The 20319-nt window shown below is 34.1% G+C and overlaps 2 protein-coding genes across 2 annotated transcripts; one reads left to right on the top strand and one right to left on the bottom strand.

Moving 5' to 3' along the window:
• Nucleotides 1–2824: 2824 nt before the first annotated feature.
• Nucleotides 2825–9328, top strand: LOC125865813 (meiosis-specific protein ASY3). The gene is made up of 11 exons (XM_049546069.1): nucleotides 2825–2963; nucleotides 3466–3542; nucleotides 3802–5307; nucleotides 5404–5542; nucleotides 6639–6770; nucleotides 6908–6968; nucleotides 7109–7258; nucleotides 7331–7389; nucleotides 7877–8011; nucleotides 8343–8434; nucleotides 8937–9328. Exons 2-11 carry the CDS (start codon nucleotides 3510–3512, stop codon nucleotides 9006–9008), a joined length of 2379 nt encoding a protein of 792 aa, XP_049402026.1. The 5' UTR covers nucleotides 2825–2963; nucleotides 3466–3509; the 3' UTR covers nucleotides 9009–9328.
• A 725-nt stretch (nucleotides 9329–10053) lies between these two features.
• LOC125865871 (uncharacterized) lies at nucleotides 10054–16918 on the bottom strand. Its single transcript, XM_049546129.1, has 8 exons — nucleotides 16650–16918; nucleotides 16512–16568; nucleotides 14063–14233; nucleotides 13437–13619; nucleotides 11916–12046; nucleotides 11462–11630; nucleotides 11210–11339; nucleotides 10054–10581 (listed from the first exon to the last, which is right to left on the bottom strand). Exons 1-8 carry the CDS (start codon nucleotides 16884–16886, stop codon nucleotides 10310–10312), a joined length of 1350 nt encoding a protein of 449 aa, XP_049402086.1. The 5' UTR covers nucleotides 16887–16918; the 3' UTR covers nucleotides 10054–10309.
• Between the last annotated feature and the right edge of the window lie 3401 nt (nucleotides 16919–20319).

Genomic DNA, 20319 nt, shown 5'->3' with positions numbered 1-20319 from the left:
TGAAAGAATATGGGATTTGTAGACCCGCACAATCTCAGCCGTCGTTTTTCTTCATGAGTTGACATCTTTCGGTTAGGAATTAATATTGATGAGATAAGGGGTGATGCTACAAGATAAGTTTATTCCCTTTGAAAAGTCTTGTTTTAAAAAAAATGGTTCCATTAATTTCAAACCAAGCTTAAGAAAAAGACTTTTTAATTTTATAGTATTAAATTAAAATTATATGAAATGCATCAAAATGTCATTTAGTCTTTATTGCATTAAACATATAACGAAAAAAACTGAAATAAAAAATGTTGTAAAAAAAAGAAAAAAGGATCATTCTTTTTGAAGCAGATTAGAAAGGAAAGTAGGTCATTTTTTTAAACAAACAGAATATAAGATAAACAAATTAAAATAAAGAAAGTAAGCTTTGTTTTAAGAAAAGTTTTTCAATCTTTATAAGATAGAAATAAGATCTACGCATACTTTATCTTTTTGATAGTTTTAGAAAAGCTTTTCGATCTTTATAAAATAGAAATAAGATTAATGCATATTTTATTTTATTGGTGTTTTTGGAATAAGTAGTGTTTGTTTGTGAAAGCACCAAAAGCTCTAATAACCAAAAACTTGCATAATCTATTGTGATCAGTGGCGGATCCAGGATTTAGAGTTTGTGGGTGCCAAATAGACTTATCGATTAAATTAATTTTATATTTGATTAAATTATTCGTCTTTTCGATATATATCATAAATCAATCAATAAAATATAAATAATAAGGTATTACACTTTTATTGAGTATTTAATCAAATAAAAGAAAAGTCAAAGGAGTAATAATGTAATTAATTTAATTTAAGTCAATAACAATTATAAAATAAAATAAAAAAATTGTGCCAGCTGTTTTTCCTTAAAAAAACATGCTTGGAGCCTTTTTTTTTTCTTAAAAAACACATGCAGCAAATTTCTCAAAAAAATAGGTACAAATAGGATTCGAACTTGCAACATCAACCTTCTAAAGTTGTCCTCCTACCGTGGCACCACAAGCCAATTTTGTTCTTTGGGTGGCACGCTTTATATTTATATAAATATTATATATATATACCTATGTATATATAGAATTTCCGTCGAAGTTCGAAGATGGCGTGACACCCCCACACCTCTTCATAGATCCGCCCCTGATTGTGATGGACCATTCCACTCATCATCGACGATATGCGTGGAATTTGTTTCAAATGTTCATTTTTAGGTGAAGTTGGTGGAGCAATTAGGTGGCATGCAGTAAAAAATAAGAATATTATGAAATTGATAAGTCAAACCTCAACGCTAAATTAACTAATGATTAGTGAAAAAAATGGATTGATCAGTGAAAAATAAACTCTTAAAAAAGATCATAAAACTGATGACGTATACGACACCAACACATCATCCTCATCAAGCACATATGAACGTGTTTGTGGCAAAGTTATCTTAACATCTTCATTTTCATCCACAGTTTGTATACAATATCAATGAGTTAAAATTTTAAAAATAATTAATATGTATAAAATTTAAATGTACACAAAAAACATTATAAGTTTGAGAAAAATCATGCAATTAGTATCTAATAACAACAAATGTTTGAATATTTTCATGATATACTTGGTTAGAACACACGTCCACTAATGTTGAATGATTATTATGATGATACAATAGTAATAGAAATACTAAGTGCATCACATTTGATATTCCAGATTTTATTTTTTAAAACTTTAAATAGATTATGTGTTTGGATTTATGTTATTTTTAATATCTATTTTTTTCATTATTTTTCTATTTAGCCCATTGGCTGGCCCAATCTATATTGCTCAAGCCCCACAAACTAGCAGATCTGATCGATCTAAAAAGTCATTTTCTTAAATGAGCTTCAAAAATTCAAGTTTACCCTATTAAATCACAGGTTAGGCCCCAAACTCATATTGACGTCTCAATTCAAAATAAAATAAAGCAATTTTCAATAATACAATGGTATATTTAAACATTTCCCCATATATTTTGTGAAATAATTATATACATTTGAAGTACTTATATATAAAAAATTAAAGATCTTAATTTTCAAAATCACCAAACAAGTCACTAACACAACCTCTTTGGATGGTTGTTACATCATGTTGTATTGTTAATTTAAATATATTGTTTTGTTTTAATTTTTATTAAATTTTATTGAGTTATATCGTTAAATTCATTATTATTAAATGATGAAAAAACTCATTTTATGTTATTACATATCTAGTAATTTTAAATATTTCTTACCCTACTATATTTTATACAACTCTACCCATAACCTTTTTTTTGTGATTTATCATTCATAATTCTAAATGTGTGATATTATGTTACGATGAAAAATAATACTTATAATATATTAAAGTATTATATTTATCAAACTAATACAATATAACACAGTACAATACATTATTAAATGACGAAAAACGATAATATAATGTATCCAATGGCGGAGGCAGCATGTAATGAGGGGGGTCATCCGACCCCCCTCAGCGAAAAATATTACTATTTATATATGGTTAAAATTATTTTTTAGATATGCATAATAGATGTCGAACCCCCTTCCACTAGTTCGTGCGTTTACTTTTCAGATTTTGAACCCCCTTGTTAAATTTTCTGGCTCCGCCACTGAATGTATCCAAATGGCAAAATAATAGGGTACAAAACAATTATAAATCAAAATATAAAAAAACCCATCCAAACAAGGTGTAAAACGCAGTGTAAAAGAGTGAAAGTGAGGTACACGCTCCATTGTTTCGTCTTTTCCCGCCTCTTTCTCAGTCTGATCACGCAAAATCACCCGTACGCACGCTACCCATTTCCTAAAATTTCAAAAAGGACCCCAAAATCCTTTGTTCATTCTGGAGTATCGACTCGAGTTCTTCTTCTCACAGCTCAGAAACGAAAGGAGGCGCATGCTGAATCTCGTCTCTGCTCACAAGTGGTAAGTAATTCACAATATCTCCACGATCGATAATGCATGTGAAGTTAATCCTCATATATTCGTTCCCGCTCAAGTTTCTGTAAATTGTAGCTGTTGGAGATTTTAGATTCACCAGATGTTTGATCATTCGCTGATAGATTTACATTTATTTTTTCTAATGAAGCTTTAATTTGGCGTTTCGTTTATGAAAGGGAAAGTACGTAGTACTGAAATTGTTCTCGAGCGATTTGGATTTTAGGATGGGTTTTGAATCTGAACGTTTTATATGTGATTATGCTGTAGATACCGATAACTGACTAGTATTACAAGTTCTCAGTTATTCTCTGTTCCACATGTGTGTTTGTGAAAGAGAGAGACCTACAGTCTTAGTCTACGAAGCTTAATTCCATTCTATGTGACTATGGCGTGTGTTTGTGAAGGCAATTAGCAATACATGTAAAACTATGATGGTGGAATTTGATGGTTAAACTTGATTAATCATTCTTTCTGCTTTCATTTTCAGAACTCAGGTAACACGCTCACTTTGGATCAGGTGAATTTGCATCTATGGACGTCAACAGGAAGTCAAAATTACGAGATGTAAGTGGTCAGCTTGCAATTCGAATCTGGGTTAATTATTTACTTGAAGCAATTTGCAGATTTCATATATGCATATTGTTCCGTCCCTGTTGTCTTTTGACTTTTCCGATAAGTTTAAATTTCTAAGTTTGTTAGCTTTTTGTGGACTTCAATTTTCAAATTTTCTTACGACCAGAAAGGTCGACCCATCTCACTGAGTGGATCTGATGTCATGTTGGTATGCTTAGAAAGCTAGATCTTGATATTTTGTTCTTGTCAGGACCTTGCCGGTGACGCTTGGAGTTTTGGGAGCAATTACCACCAATCCAGTCAATCTAGAAAGATGTCCATTGGAATTGTAATAGATTCAGTTTCAAAATGCAGAACTCAAAAAGTAAAGCAAGCTGAAGATCAGACTCACTTGGCAGCAGTTAAAACCTCTAGCAAAGAGATATCTGTTGACGATGGGACACCAATGGCTCAGAAAACTTCAAGCAAGGGGAATTTTACAAATGACAGAAACAAGAAGGAAATAGCGAGCACTTCTGCTATCAGAAATCAAAGAGAGCCCACAGAGAAGCAGACATCTCCTTGGATATCCACTAAAACCCTCCACCATGAACCAACTTCAGAGGCAGATACTCAAGTAGAGAAACCTTCAATTGTACAGGGTGTAGTTGAGATGTGCAACACATCACACAGAGTGGAGGTAGGACCAGCAGAGTGTTCCTTAAGGTCTTTCTTAACCCAGACAAGGACTTTGCAGTTTGACATATCCAAGCAGGTAAAGGAGGATGCTTCTATAGAGAGAAGGGGGAAATATGCATCCAAGGTTGCTCTGGAAGACATGCCTGAGAAAGAAGTCAAAGGAAAAACTACCAAAGCAGAAAATACAGGCAATGCATCTTTAAGATTGAAGCTTCAGGAAATTTTAGGAACTGTTTCTTCCCCAACCAAGCAGTGTCCAAATTCTCTAGTTCTCGAGCAGGGTGCAAAAGCCTCGAAACCAGAGCAAAAAGCCAGTGGAAATCATGTTGGTGAACCTAAGCAAAATTCAGATACTATAGAAAGTGATACCCAAAGTCATGAGTACGCTATTAGGAGACCAACTAATCGTTCTTTAGCTCGAAAAAGAGCTCCTGCTAAGTTGAAATCACAAAATAGAAAGGGACCACCAGCATGTAAAGAGGACCACTTAGAGAAAAATGTCTTCCTTCCTAAAGATCTGCTGTCTAGGACGTTACGTGATGCTAGCACTGGTAGTCCTTTGATGGTATATGGAAGGAGAGGCAAGAGGAAGAGTCACCACATGGAAGCACCTAAGGTTTGCGAGCCGAACAATGAAATGAAAGATGAAGACACAAGAAATAATTGTAAAAGAGTACCAGTTCCTGAGAAATTTGTATATCCTGGTGATGGCTCTACTTTATTTCAGGAGAAAAATGACGAGATGGTCCAACCAGATGCTGGTAACCTAGAATCCCCTGTTATGGAAATGACTGAGCAGCTGAGAAATATACAAGAGCATATAGATCAGAAAGGAAACTCAGCAGAAAAATTCAAGAAGAAAGCATTGGACTCGGAGTCTGACAACCAAAGCCCAGTTTTTGCTTTGAAAACACCTGGCAGAAAATCTTTTCCAGGATTTGCACCAAGAAGCAATCTGGGGCAACTGCATGGTGATGATCATATAGATATAACATCAAAAACTGAGGGCATTTGTAAGGTCAAGAGCTTTGATGGATTTAGACGAGAATATAAGTCCAATACACCCGATGAATCATCAGTATCCTTCTTATTTTGACTCAAACAGTTGTAATCTAGTGGCTGATTGTCATAAATTACAGTAATGAATTGTTGATTTTCCTTATTATATGTAAAGGATGATGCAGGAAATTTGGAAAATTCTCCTTTTCTGGAATCAAGACGTATCATTGAAGAAGATACACAGATTAAGTTTTCCAAACCATCATCCATGGAAAGTGATCCTGAGGACTCTGAAGACAGTTCAAATATTCAAGGTTAAAATGATGCTTTGTGATTCATGTTGATTCAGTTTCCTTAGTTCCTTTCAAATGTAATCATAAGTCTCCAGATGATCCATACTGGATGTAAATTACATTTTCTGCTGATCTACGACTTGACATCTAATTTTCCTACTTAAAGGGTGTTGTCTGCTTAACATGAAATAGTTGTTCTGTGTATATATAAATGTGTCACATTTTGACAGCTAAGGTGCATGGAGGCAGGAGTTTCAAGTAAACATTTTGGCTGGGTGTGGTGAATTAATGTGATTATTTTTTGTGTATTACTAATGGGACAAAAGCCCCTTCTAAACTTTGTAGTTTGGGTAACTTATGCTGTTTACAAGATAGAGTTGCCTTGCATACTTTATACCATTCACCCTGACTGACACTTCGTGTTTATCAGTGTGACTGATGATCACCTATTATGATTTAGTTGTACTTCTGGTACTTTTCAGTGACTGATGATCACCTATTATGATTTTAGTTGTACTTCTCTTTTCTTTCACTTCTTATGTGTTCTGTTCATTTATATCTTATCATGAGTGAGGTGCAGTTTGAAAGGTAATATAATGTCAGCGTTTCACTTGAATAGTAATATACTAAGCCCCTTTGTCATTTCTGTTGATCTGCTCTAGTTTAGAATGATTATCCATTGGTGAAATTGAAGAGATGCATATAGATTTCGTTTATGTATCTACTGCTTAAAGAGAAAGGAAAAAGGCACAGTGAAAATGGAGTTTGTAGTGTTGAGGGAACTTTTGAGATCCAGCGAGTGTACTTTTCCACAGGATAATCTGTAGATTCTTCACCAGAGCATACAGAATTTAGTACTTGGAACCTGTTACCTGAAAAAAATGATATAGCTTAGTATTGATTTTCATTTGAAATGACTATTATTTGATTGATATTCTGGCTGACTGGAGGAGCATTGTGTGGGACTTCTAGCTGACCTTTCATTAGTAAGTAGGTTGTTCTGCTGACCATCTTAACATAATATGAATTTTCTTAGAAGTACGTGATCTATTAATCGAGCCTCCCTGTTGACTGAAGCAAAATCAGTTATTCTCATTACTTTATGATGTATATGCAGCTGATATACAGCAACCACCGTCTCCTGAAATTTGTAATACCGGGGAACAACCTCCTCGACCAAACAAAAAGCTCTTCAACAAAGGTTGTGCTAATCTTTCTGGAGTTAGTCTTGCTGCAGCTTCTTCTAAAGGTTCATGTCCATCAGTTCAAATTCTCTGTTTGTCTGATGGATCTTTGTGTTATTCCTTATAATTACTTTTTCCTTTCCAGTTTCTCAAGACTCTCTCTCTCTCTCTTTTTCTCTCTTCTCCATTTGGAATTCAACAGGAATTGATTGTAGGAAGTTTGAAAGGCATTTAGAACAGAATGAAGAGGATGTGCTAACTAGGTACTTCTTGCATTTTCTAAGTAAACGAATTAACAGCTTTCTTCAGCAGAGTTCTCTTTCCCGAGTAAATGAACTAAAAATCCTTCAGCATTGAGTTTTTATTTTTCAAAATTCCATTGAACTTCAATGTCACTTTGCAGTGCCATCACCTTATTCGCTTTCTCATTAGAGAAAGTTAGAACCAAACTGAAGTCTGTGACTAACCAAAGATCTGCTGAGATCCTGAACTCAGTTGCTGAGAAAATACATATGCAGTTGCAGAATGCTGAATTTCAGATTCAAGCAGACATGTAAGTAGCATAAAAATGGCAGTAACAATTTCAAAGATTCTGTTCTTTAAGTATGACTTTTCTCTGTTCCAGGGGGAGAATAACCAGTCTGAATAAATCAAAGAGAAAGCATGTAGAAGAAGTGCTGCAAGGTAACTTGTTAACAAAATATTGACAATTTGGTTGATATCTGCTGCTTCTGGTAGTATTTGGTTCAAAATTTGAGTGCTGAAGCAGCTTAGTTCTGGTACGTCCTATTTGTTTATGTCATGGAAAGGTTTTCCCACTCTTCAGATGTTCTAACCTGTTTTGCCAGAGCCCGTAGGACAGGGTATTATTCTGCATGTGTGAGTTGTGGTACCTTGTTAACTATCACTTTGAGGATCCATTAGTTTTGCGTGCCATAAACCCCAGCATGACAAGTCTCATTTTTCTCATCTAGTACCGGTTTTAGTTATGCAAAGTTTCGTTTCTTGACATGATGAGCTTGAGGAATTAATTCCATTTTCCACAATGCAAATGCACATGGAAATTTGACTCTTCAATGTTTCTTTCCGAGTTTTCTCTGATTTCCTCTTTTCGAGGGCTATATGGTTCTTTTTCCTGTTTGAAAATTAATTACTCTGAATTACGTTGCAGAGAAACAACAACATCTGAGTGCCATATACGAACGATTTAAAGAAGAGGTCACTCGGCATCTCCAGGATTGCAAGAGCACACTTGAATCTCTAGAAGCACATGAAGTCGAAGTGAAAGCAACTGTGGAAAAGAGAAGTATGACAAGATCTTCTATGAACTTTTCTAAAGCTTAATTATTTATTTGAGCCAGTAATTGTCTATATCTTGAATAATATTTCCTCTATTGCACTTTAAAGCATCTAGACTACAGGAAGGGCAGTAGTTGATGACATAGCATGTTAATTCTTTGCTATTTAAGCAATATATTAAATTTCCCAGGATGTATTGCTGCATATGCTTTTGCTGCACATAAATTTTTGTGAAACTAAACATCGATGAGGAGCTACAATTACATATTGGACATGTGCCTGGTGAATGGTGATCACAAGGACAAGCTAAATTCTGATGTTTAATTTTCATACTGTAGAAACATCAAATAAGAAGCTACTTTTGGAAGTGGAAGAATCAATTGAGACTCAGGTTGACAATGCTGAAAGAAGGGTTTCTTTGGTCCACCATGTAAGTATTCTTCACTCACAATTTGGAGAATAGCTTTGCATTCATCTTTGTCCACCTCCCAACCACACACACACACACACACACACACACACACACACACAGACACAACCCCCAAGCCTATCCGACTGGAATGTGGTGTGAATGTTGCTCATCAGATTATCTTCATTATGCATCTTATATACTTGGATAGTCGCTTCAATTATCTATCATGTACACAATTTCAATTAGCTGTTCCTGTGCTACATAAAGCAATGGAGACTTTAAGAGTCAAATTGCTGATTAGATGTGTTGTTCCATGTCAATTGCCATGTTTGCTATGGAACAGTTAATTTCAATTATACCAATTAAAGTCAACTTAGCTTTAACAACTATATAATATTAACATCACAATTAGTTTTGCCACATTAAAGCACGTAGCTGGTTAACTTCATTGACTTGCAATTCTGGAGAATATAGAATGAGTGTCACTTGTGCTCTAACTGCAAGTTTTTTGCTTATGTAGGCGGCAAGGGAGAAGATGCGTCAGCTGAAATTTGTGGTTGCTGAATGTTTAAAAGAGGGTGTTCTTGGTTGATGATCTCAACGTCTCATGAATTTTCAGAAGAACTTTATAGGCATATGTCCCGAAAGCGTGGTTATTACATTATTTTCCAGGAGTGAATTGCTTCTCTTTTTTCTTTTTGGGGCTTCTGTAGTCTATTTTAACTTTAGTTCACTAGCTAGTACTACAGTAGATGCTCTTATCAACATTCTTACAGAAACACAATTCCTCGAATCCTTTTATGTAGCCTGTGTGACAAAATTAGAAATTGTGCTGATTATGTTGGGTTTCAAGCGTCTGATAATAGACTAAGTTATAGATAAAAACTCGGACAAATGGTCATTATCATAGTTATAAACTCTCGAGCTAATGACCTGGTTCGTGATCCTTGAATTATTTTGAATAGAGAGAGAAAGGTTAAATTACGTACATATTAAAAATTGTTTTTACTCCTTAACAAGATTTTTCTACTGAGTTTGACAATGCTATTGTATGGAACAAAAGATAGAGTAAATTCAAACGAAAGAAAATGAGGAAGGGAGTGTACTACGGAGTTTGGAGAAGGGTGGACTACAAAGGTCTATTGCAGTCTTACCCACATTTTTGTTAGAGGTTGTTTCCATAACTTGAGCCTGCAACCTTTCTAGTTACATTGCAACAACTTATGGAAATATCCACATAACTAGGAGTCTAGCACAGAACGCGAGGAATTTTTACTACCAACGGAAGTTCTTCATTTTGGAAGAATTGGACTCAACTAGCTGCACATAAATGACAGCTTCAAGATTGACATCAATGGACATGTTGCCAATAGATTACCCAGCATTGACATCATTTGACAAGTAAATCTGACACCTCTTCAACTAATGAGTTACTACATCCCCCCATTTCATTGTGTTTTAATTTTGCAGGACAAGATGTTTAAAAATGTAAAAAAAAGACACATTTGAAAGTTGTAATCTTAAAAATGTAGAAAACACCTTTTAATCTTATAATCTTAAACTAAAGGTGTACATAACATACCAAAAATGCACTTTGAATAATCTTCTGGTCGTCATTAAGAGTGAAATAAAAACATTGCAATTAAAAACTTACTAAATAGATGAAAATAACATTCTTTTGGATATAGATTAAGAAGGAAATAAGACAAACTATATCGAGTAGAACTTTTTGATAATGTACAACATCATTGACATGTCAACTACCAATGTCTTATCGACAGTGTTTCACGCATTAACTTTGCCCTGTCTATGAAGATCAAAGGTGCGCACTTATCAATTGTGGCATGGACTACCAGGCATCACAGTACAAAACAAGATCATAACTGCAATTGGCTATGACAGAACAGCTTCACGATTGCCATCTTTTGACATGGCACCCATAGATTCCACAGCATGTTCTGCCTCCAGGTCCTTCCTTGCATGGTGTGCGAGATGAAGCTTTGAAAGAGATTCACTCAGAGCATCGGCAGTTTCCTGTGTTCCTGCTACTACAGCATCTACCCCAGTGGATGTTTGAGTCGGTACCTCAGCAAAATTCATCTCCAGCTCCATCAGCTCCTCTTCAATATCTTCATCCTCAATTTCTGCACCTGCTGCATTTGAGCCTGAGGAGGAGCCAGAAAACTGGTAGCTTTAGTACAGATACAAAACCCAACTAAACTCATAAAAAATAATTAGATTGGGAGGTATGTCCAAATTGTTCAGTTGATGAGGCAATATCTTCACGCTCAAAGGCCAACATCAAGTGATGACCTGATCCCAAGTTGAGATTATGTATTAACCTGAAGGTTCATCATTGTCCATCACTTTACAAACTGGGATAGATGTTTCCAGAAACAGGCTCAATCGACTCTTGATTATGGGTTTCTAGTGAATACTAAATAAGAATATTCACTACCATGATTACCAATTGAGTTAAACTATATATAATTTCTCTTGAATTTTATTACTTCATTTCAATTTATTTGTCTGGTTTTGACTTGACAAAAAGTTTAAGAAAATAAAGAAGACTTTTGAATCTTGTGGTCTTACCCTAAAGATATGCAGAATGTACCAAAAAGCCCTTTAATGTTATGGTCTTAAACATGCCATGTTTTTAAAGTTGAAATTAAAGAGTTGACAAAAAAGGGAAGAGACATTCTTTTTTGAAATAGACTAAAAAGGGGAGTAAAACAAATTGAAACAGAGGGAGAATCTGGTAAGAATGTGACAGATTTCGGGGTGTCATACTACCTAGAATTTCATCAATCTGCTTCTGCGATTCAATACACTCGTTCAGCTCCTGTAGACACAGCTCAACTTCATCATAATTGATCCCATTTTCCTTAATAGCCTGTGTGCCAATTCGAATGGCTTCAGCAACCTGCCATTAATCAGGGTTGAGTTTAAGGTTGTCAAACCAGTTCAAAAAGGGTTAATAAAGTCATCTGTAACTTGTCAATTTTGGATTAGACCAAGCATAGTTTCACATAATATAACATCAACCTCCTTTGAGGCTTCGGCATCAGCAATAACTGCAAGGACTTCCTCCACTCGGTTTAGTAGCGCTGTACATTTTTCTCTACTCAAAGAAGCTAGCTTCATCTCCCTTGCACACTTTAGAGCCACCTGTTTGTTCCCAAGTTTTAGAGAAGCTAAAGCAGATGCTCTAGACCTGTGCATTGAACAAGTATCCTAGTTATTTTGGATTAACTTTGAGGAACAGTACTACCTAAATGAGCCCCAAATAGAGCCATTATGATTAGTCAGAACTTCTATGTCAAAAAAAATTGGGCATTTCTTGCCCTATTCTGGCCACAGGAAAAACATTATTTTCATATTTTCCTTTTTTGGATGAAGCAATTATTTTTTGGGCATTTACACAACTGAAGCATTTATTGGTAGAATCTCTTCTCTATTGTATTATTAGTATTTAATATTGGAGGATGATAGTTCTTACCTTTTCCAGCGTTGATCTATCACATTAAGCTGATGCTCAAGTTTCTCTACCGTCCAAATCAAATGCAGCACATCAAGATCTAGACTTGTTGTGCCAGAAAGTGCTCTTGCTGAAAGAGAGACTTTCACTCCCTGTATGGAAAAACTACATCCATCCATATTACTAGCAGTGTTCAAGATTGGTGAATCAAGCTTCCAATGATTTAACAAACAAAAGCAGAGCTAAACATGGCAGAACTAAGAAGTAGAGACCTCTGGATGACCAGAGTTTTAGGTTCCAATCATAAAGGAGAAACAATAGCAACCAATAATTATGGAATGGGAATCAATAAAGATTGTTGGACATCCATATACATTTTTCTTGATTGCTACAGGTATACAAGCTCGTTAAAATATTTTAGTGATCTATTACTTCAATGCACTGTACTTACTAAGAGCCCGTTTGGATTGACTTAAAAAAGAAGTACTCCCTCCATTCCATATTAATTGAATTGTTGAGACATTTTTCATTTTTCAAATTAACTTAATTGTTCAGTTTTCAAGACTATATTTAGAGTGTTCTTCCAATTTTACCCTTCATTAGTTAGTATTGGAATTAGTGATTAATTAATATTTAGTTATTTTAATCATAAATTTGACAATAATTAATAAGGGTAAAAATGGAAAACTATGTTCAATTTATGTCTTAATCTACTTTTCTTAAAGGGTGTGAAACACCTCAAAAATTAAATTAATATGGAATGGAGGGAGTAGCTTTAAGTCAGAAATAGAAAGGCAAACTTAAATGACTTTTAAGTCAAAAAATAAAAAGTAGGGGGAGGCCTACTTTTGATTTTTAACTTATTTTAAGTCATTTTTAACCTTGCCAAACACTTCCTAACTTATTTTAAGTTATTTTTATATTTGGCAAACACTTCCAGAAGTCGAAACCTGACTTAAAAATAGGTTTGACCAACTTTTAAGTCAATCCAAACACCCTCTAACTCGTCAATTGCACCATGCTTGTTAAGTTATGGACTAGAAAGTGTGAATACTTTAATACATTAGGTATTTTTTTTGTTAAATGGTATACTACAGGGATGAAGTTAAATTTGAACCCAAACAATAGGGATGCTTTTTGTCAAAAACTCAAAAAATTGCTGTTTGTTCATCACAAAAATAAAAATAAAAAGTTTTGCCATTTCCACCCCCCACCCCTTTCGTATAGCTTTCACGGTAAAGTGGAAGGTGAAAGGAGGAAAGTAAATGAGAAGAGGCTAGGGTTATTTCACTTGCTATATATGAAAGTAAAAGAGGAGGGGAAGTTACAGGGGTGACATACAACTACGGAAATGGAGAGAAAAGCACATCTCTTTTATTTTCCTTTCAATTGTACCAAATAACTAGCCATAAATGATGACAAGTCCTTCAATGGGAAGTGATGAGTTTCTCTTTCATTCACCCTTTCAGCTCCCTTCGTGGAACCATATATAGTATTGATACATGAAATGTAAATGGAAAACAATATTCCAACTAACATTACCTCCATTAGACCCTTCTTGTTTATTACAAGGTACTTTGCTTTCCCGTGTTCACACAAGTGATTCAAGACTGCATGAGCTTCCTTCAATCCGCCAGAAAATTCCTGGAACTTACTCCATGTAATTACACAGGAAGCTGTCCAGTGGCTTCCAGATAATGCTTGGACCACTTGAAGAGCCTTTTCCTAGTTTAGTTATTTCAGGGTGGCGGGTTGAAAGATTAGAAAATCCAATAACCATTTAAGAGAACTAAAATGAAACGATCAGTAGAGCTATCTCAAAAGGGAAGTACAGGAAATAAAGCCAAGAAACAAATTAAAGGAAAACCATGGCAAAGGAGGGAAAAAATAAAAGACAACAGAAACCAATGAAAGCACAAAAAGAAAGCAAGAACAAAGACGACATTTAACATCACGAGTATAGGAAATAGTCATAGACTGTCTGAGATAGGCAATGCTTGAGATAAGGCCATTCATATTTTCACTAGCCTATTTATTTTCTAATTAACAGTTTTAGTTGCACTCAGGCTTTCTGAAAGGATCAGTTTTATATTGATGACATCCCCTCCTAATCTGGTATATAAAGATGAATAACATCTATGATTAATTTAAGAACAAGAAACAATTACCTTCAGTAACACAGGAATTATGTAATAGTCTTCGGCAAGATTTTCTTGAGTAGATGGTCTCAGCAGACCTCCCAAATTTACAACTCTCCGAAAAATTTGAGAAACCCAACCACTAGCTGGATCAGAAACTCCCACATTCCGCAATAGTTCACCAGCAGCATACATTTCGATCTATGTAAAGAACAGTATAGTCATGCTTCTGGCTGATGCATTGTGTGGACATACAAATGCATGGGGCAGGAAATAATTTAATTCCAGTGTAAATCTTTAAACTTAACATTTAAAATTGGTAACATTGATTCAACTTATTAGATTTTAAGATAATCTGCTTACAATCTCTTTTGATGATTAATGACAAAGAGCATACAAAAATAAGAGGAAAAAAACTAGATAGACTAAAGAAATATCTTTTCTATCCTTGCAGCAAACAAACCTTTTAGAACATTCATTGTGTTCACCTAATTTATCGTGAACTTCATTCCCCGCATCCAACTTCATGCAACAATCCTAGACAAGCCTCATTTTTTTTTCTTGTAGAGCGAAAACTTCTTAACTGTTCTTTCTCGCTCTTCCTATGTTAACCTTCTTATCTGCTCTTTCAAATTTGCATTTTAGTGAGCTTGCCTAAGTGTTGTCCAAAATACTTATATTGATTCCAATCTGAATCAGGCATTAGTACAATTATTCCATGTTCATATCAGTAGTTCTAAGTGGTCAAGCATCGATAATGTGAAACAAGAATAGAAGAAGAAAATTCGGGAATAGGTTGCTTGATAATTCCCTTAAGCCATTAGGGTTTAAATAACCATTACAATAGATTATAAATGAGGAAAGAAATGAAGGAAATAATTGCCTTCCTACAAAATCTTCTAATTACCTAATTACAGGATACATGAATCATTCCATATTTACATGGTATAAGTTTTTGCCATTAACAAGTAAAATCAGTGATGCAAGCAATATTTCAGTTTCAGTGTCACTGTCCCATTTAGTCTTGATACAGCCACTTAATCTGCAGCTACAATTTGCTTCCAGTTACTCATCTTCATCAGTATCAAGAAATGAAGTATAATCTCCCTGGGTTCTTATACACCATTCTGCAAAATGAATAATCTTTTGCTGCTAACTTCCTTCCACATGTGTGCATCTCCTTTAAGTCAATCAATCCTTCATGTCTTTCATTTCAAAAAGTTACATTTCCTACAATATAAGATGTTATAATAAGTACTTTGCTCTCTTTTTTTTCTTTTCTTTTCTTTTCTTCAAATTAAAGACAGAAGCAGGCCCCTAATAAATCAAATCTGATGGTGATAAAATTATTAGAACCTTCTTCGGGAATATTATAGGATCTCATTCACTTCCATGCTTAGATTTGATGAATAACCTGAATTAGAGGAATCACAACTGCCAATTGGGAATCAATATCCTTTCTATCAGGCAGTTGAGCTTCCCATTGTTTGACCAGATACTCTTCTCCTAATGTTACCATCTGCTTTTCCTTTTGATAGAGGTCTCAAAGAAAGTTTGCCATCACTCATTGCTCTATAGAAAAGCCTTCCTCTTCTAGCACAAGCACTGAAGCTAACTTCATCTATTATCACCGAATTCCTTCCATCCTCCTCTGTGACCATTCACCAAAATCCTAATACTACACCTTTTAGTCTCTATTAAGCACAAGTTGCACACACCTCAACAATTTCACCAGATTTCTGTATTCTCCCACCAATAGATGTACTAGATAACTCTATCCACCCATGCTTAAGCAAATGAAAAGAAGTCTTAGAATCCTAGTTTACTTGAACCGAGGGTCTATCGGAAACAACATCTCTACCCTCACAAGGTAAGGGTAAGGTTGTGTACACACCACCCTTCCTAGACTCCACTTGTCGGATTACACTGATTTGTTGTTGTTGTTGTTGGAACCCTAGTCTTCCATTATTATCGCTCTCTATTGTTTCAGTAATGCAGAAAATGACCTCGTTGTTAATTCAACTTATCATAATTTTATTGGAAACTTTCTTTTGCGTTATCAGGTTAGATTTCTTCAATATTTTATCTCCAATTATGAATCACTCACACAATCTAGCTACTTTCCAGAGACTCCAGATTCTTCACTTATGTGCCTTGCTTGAGGAAATCTTTCTTGAATTGGTGAGAATAGAATACTATTGGATTCCATGCAAAGCACTATTTTTTTTTATCTTTTTACCTTTACTTTTCAAACACTAACACATCATTAATAACATACATTAAAGACTCAAACTTGAGGATATATTAATTAACTTCAAGTTCAACTGCTAGAATTCCCACCTTCCACTTCGACCTCATACTCCTTCCCTCCATCCCCAACCAAAAATTCGCAAGCTAACTTAAACAAGTATTTCTTTATGCAATACAATGAGTGCTCCAATACAATTTGAAATTCACTAAATTACAGTGTGGAACATACCAGTACTTGATCAAGGCACAAAGGGACGAGACCTCCTCTATCGAACCAAACGTTCACCTTCCATTCACAACACCAAAAAGGGTCAATTCTTGTCATCAGTAGAAGGAAGAGTGGAGAGTAAAAAAAGGAGAAACAAACCTGAGAAGGACGAATAATGAAGATGTGAAGGTGTCGAGCCACATTGAGAATCAAATCCCTCCAGAAAACATAAAGGGGTTCCCAATCAGTTCTCTGACCGCTAAACGCCTTGAACCTGGCAGTACACTTCACTTCATCGTCCCAATCGGGAACTTGTTTCCTCAAATACTCCATAATTGACTCCTCCTCCTCCTCCTCTCCTGTAACATCATCCTCCATTTCCTGGATTTTACCCATCAGAATTAAACCCTAATCGGAAACCTCCTCTACTATAACTGAGAAAAGACCCAAAAATAGTCGCTCATCTTTGATTTGGTTAAGACTCAAACTCATCCTCTGAGTTTTCACATACAGCATTAATAGTCCCTCATGTTTGCAATATTGGTGCATTTTTGATCCCCTTCAAAATTTTGCCTATTTTTTAACATTGATTTTATTCATAATTTATGTATGAAATATTTAATCGTCATTTTATATATTTAGTAGAAATAATAATTCTATGTGAGAGATTGTGAGAAAAAAAACACCTTATTTTGTTTAGTAAAAATCGTATTGCAGGTAAAGTCGAGAGGTTCATCACGACGATTTCACATACAATAGTACACCTTATTCTGTTCAATAATATTTATACTGAACAGAACAAGATGTTCTTCTTCTCACTTTCTCTCACATAGAGTTATTATTTCTACTAAATATATAAAAAGACGATAAGACACTCCTTACATAAAATTATGAACAAAATTAATGTTAAAAAATAGGCAAAAGTTTAGAGGAGGACCAAAAGTGCACCAATATTACAAACACGAGGAACTATTAATGCTCCATGTGAAAACTAAAGAATGACTTTGAGTTTTAACCCAATGATAAAGGACTATTTTGGGCTTTCTCTACTATAATCTAAATACTTTGTTCAAATTCCTCAGAAATTATTTCTAATTTTATTTGGACAAAACATGCTTCCACAATTACTAATTTGTCATTGCAACCCTCTAGTGGTCTATAAAGTAAGGGTCGTTTGGTGTGAAGGATAAATACAAATAATTTTGGGATAAATATTTAGTGACACTTAATTTAGTGTTTGGTTGAAAAGTTTGCATAATTTATCCTCGGGTTAATAAATAGCACCAGGATAAGTTATCCCTCCAAAAGGGTGGTATAATAATTCCATCACAATTTGTGATGAGATAAATTTATTAAATGACAAAACTACCCTTCAAACCCTTTAATTGATAAGCTTTCACAAGCGCCACTTATGGTCTTCCAGGTTTCTTCTCTTCTTCATTGCAGTGAATCACTCTTTCATTTGGGTACACTCAACTTTTCATTTTCGATTGAAGCTATAGATGGGTGATTGAAGAACTTCTTTAATTTACCAATAACCTTCAACTTTCAAGTTTCTAACAAGGTTAGATTTTTTTTCCAGAATTTGTTTCTCTTTTCTTTCTTTGTCATCATTATAATTCTCTGATCTATTGCATAATAATTTGGATACACTCATCTTTTCTACTTAATGGAAAAAATCAATCTTTTCTGGAATGTTATGTTTTAGGGTTTTTGTAAATTTTGAAAAAAGTTTGTTCTTTTTATGTGCTTGAGATATTTGTAAACAATTTCAAGTTGTCCTCATTATAAAGTTGCCCTCGTTGATTCTTTTTAATTGATTTTTTTTGTGTATTAACTCTTTTCATTTTTTAAAGAAAAAAATAGGATTTCTTATGGATCATCAACTACAGTCCGATATTGAATGTTTTATCATCCTTGAGGAGATATTATGCCAACAATTTTGTTATGTTTATTTTTCTTTTCATGGTTATTGATGGTATTTCTATAAAAAAAAAAAGGCATGTGATTAGGTACCTTATGAGTAGTCGAGTTCCTAAAATTATATCTCATTTAAATTGTATTGTACAAGGTAGTGACACTAACATGTATCGATAAGTTAAGGATGGATAAAAATTCTTTTCACACTTTAGTTCTCTTAACTAAGGAAGTTGGAGGTCTGACTGATAGCAAATATATGTCAAGTAGTGAAAAGTTAGCAATGTTTTCAAATATTTTGGCTCAGATCTATTAAGGTTGATTATATTAGATCGGGCTGGAGCGTAAGTCAAGCTTTTAATGAATGCTTGAAAGCTATTGTAAAACTAGCTCCATTGTTACTTTTAACCCCAAATCGGTGCCTGAAGATGAGCTTGACGATCGATGGAGATGGTTTAAGGTATATGCACTTTCAATTGGGTATCTATTAATTTATGTAAAAGTAAAATAAATATAATTTTACAAAAAAAAATTGTTGTTTGAGATAATGTTATAATTTTTTTTTATAGGGTTGTCTAGGTGCAGTGGATGGTACTTACATTCAAATTAGAGTTCCATCTAAGGCCAAACCAAGATACAGGACAAGAAAGGGAGAAACAACAACTAATGTACTAGGAGTTTGTGATAAAAATCTTAATTTTACTTATGTATTACCTGGTTGGGAAGGATCAACGGCTGATGGTCGTGTATTATGAAATGCTATAGCTCGAACGAATGGTTTGGAAATTCCCGAGGGTAATGCTATACATATGCTCACATTAAAATTATATCACAAAAATAATGCTATATAAAAGCAACTAATTTCTTATTTATATTATATGTAATTATTATTTGTGCGACGAAGGATATACAAATGGAAATGATTTTCTTTCACCTTACCGAGGATATAGATATTGGTTAAGGGATTGGCAAGGTGAAAATCCACCACCCCAATGTCGAGAAGAGCTTTTCAATATGAAGCATGCTAGAACTCGTAATGTTATTGAACGGACATTTGATCTCTTGAAAGGACGTTGGGGAATTCTTTGAAGCCCTTCTTGGTACTCGGTTAAGATAATAGTTAAAGTATATGAAATAATATCTGCTAATGGTTATATTTGTCATTTGTCATACTTTTAAAAAAAATAAAAATTGTCCATTTCATCAACTTTAGACATATTTATGTGAGCCCGTTTGAATTGACTTAAAAAAGATAGTTTTAGATAAAAATAAAAAGTCAAACTAAAATGACTTTTAAGTCAAAAAAAGAAATGTAGGGGAGACCTACTTTTGGTTTTTGATAAATTTTAAGTCATTTTAAACTTATTTTTAACCTTACCAAACACTTCCTAACTTATTTTATGTCATTTTTGACTTATTTTAAGTTATTTTTTATATTTGTCAAACACTTTCAAAAGTCAAAAACTGACTGAAAAGTAGGTTTGACCAACTTTTAAGCCAATGCAAACACCCTTTAAGAGCCCGTTTGGATTGACTTAAAAAAAGTATCTTTTAAGTCAAAAACAAAAAGTCAAATTGAAATGACTTTTAAGTCAAAAAATTAAAAGTAGGGGAGACCTACTTTTGATTTTTGACTTATTTTGAGTCATTTAAAACTTATTTTAAGTCATTTGACTTATTTTAAGTTATTTTTTTTTATATTTATCAAACACTTCCAGATATCAAAAATTGACTTAAAAGTAGGTTTGACCAACTTTTAATCCAATCCAAACACTCTCTAAGTTTCACATCTCCATTTTTATTATCATATATATGTGGCGTCTACTTAGCACCCCTATAGGGATAGTTTGATAAAATAAAATGGAAAAAGATTAAATATACCCTTTACTATTGAAAATAGTTTAAAAGAAAA

Source organism: Solanum stenotomum, chromosome 1 (genome assembly GCF_019186545.1).
Source record: "Solanum stenotomum isolate F172 chromosome 1, ASM1918654v1, whole genome shotgun sequence".
Classification (NCBI taxonomy): domain Eukaryota; kingdom Viridiplantae; phylum Streptophyta; class Magnoliopsida; order Solanales; family Solanaceae; genus Solanum; species Solanum stenotomum.
This window is presented reverse-complemented; position numbering and strand designations above follow the sequence as displayed.

Coding starts and splice junctions, on each gene's coding strand:
- LOC125865871 (XM_049546129.1), bottom strand. CDS start 16,886: ATGGGTAAAATCCAGGAAATGGAGGATGATGTTACAGGAGAGGAGGAG. Junction 16,569..16,649: donor TCATTATTCGTCCTTCTCAG/GTTTGTTTCTCC, acceptor TGTGAATGGAAG/GTGAACGTTTGGTTCGATAG. Junction 12,047..13,436: donor ACAAGAAGGGTCTAATGGAG/GTAATGTTAGTT, acceptor TTTTCCATACAG/GGAGTGAAAGTCTCTCTTTC.
- LOC125865813 (XM_049546069.1), top strand. CDS start 3,510: ATGGACGTCAACAGGAAGTCAAAATTACGAGAT. Junction 6,969..7,108: donor GAAGAGGATGTGCTAACTAG/GTACTTCTTGCA, acceptor GTCACTTTGCAG/TGCCATCACCTTATTCGCTT. Junction 7,390..7,876: donor TGTAGAAGAAGTGCTGCAAG/GTAACTTGTTAA, acceptor ATTACGTTGCAG/AGAAACAACAACATCTGAGT.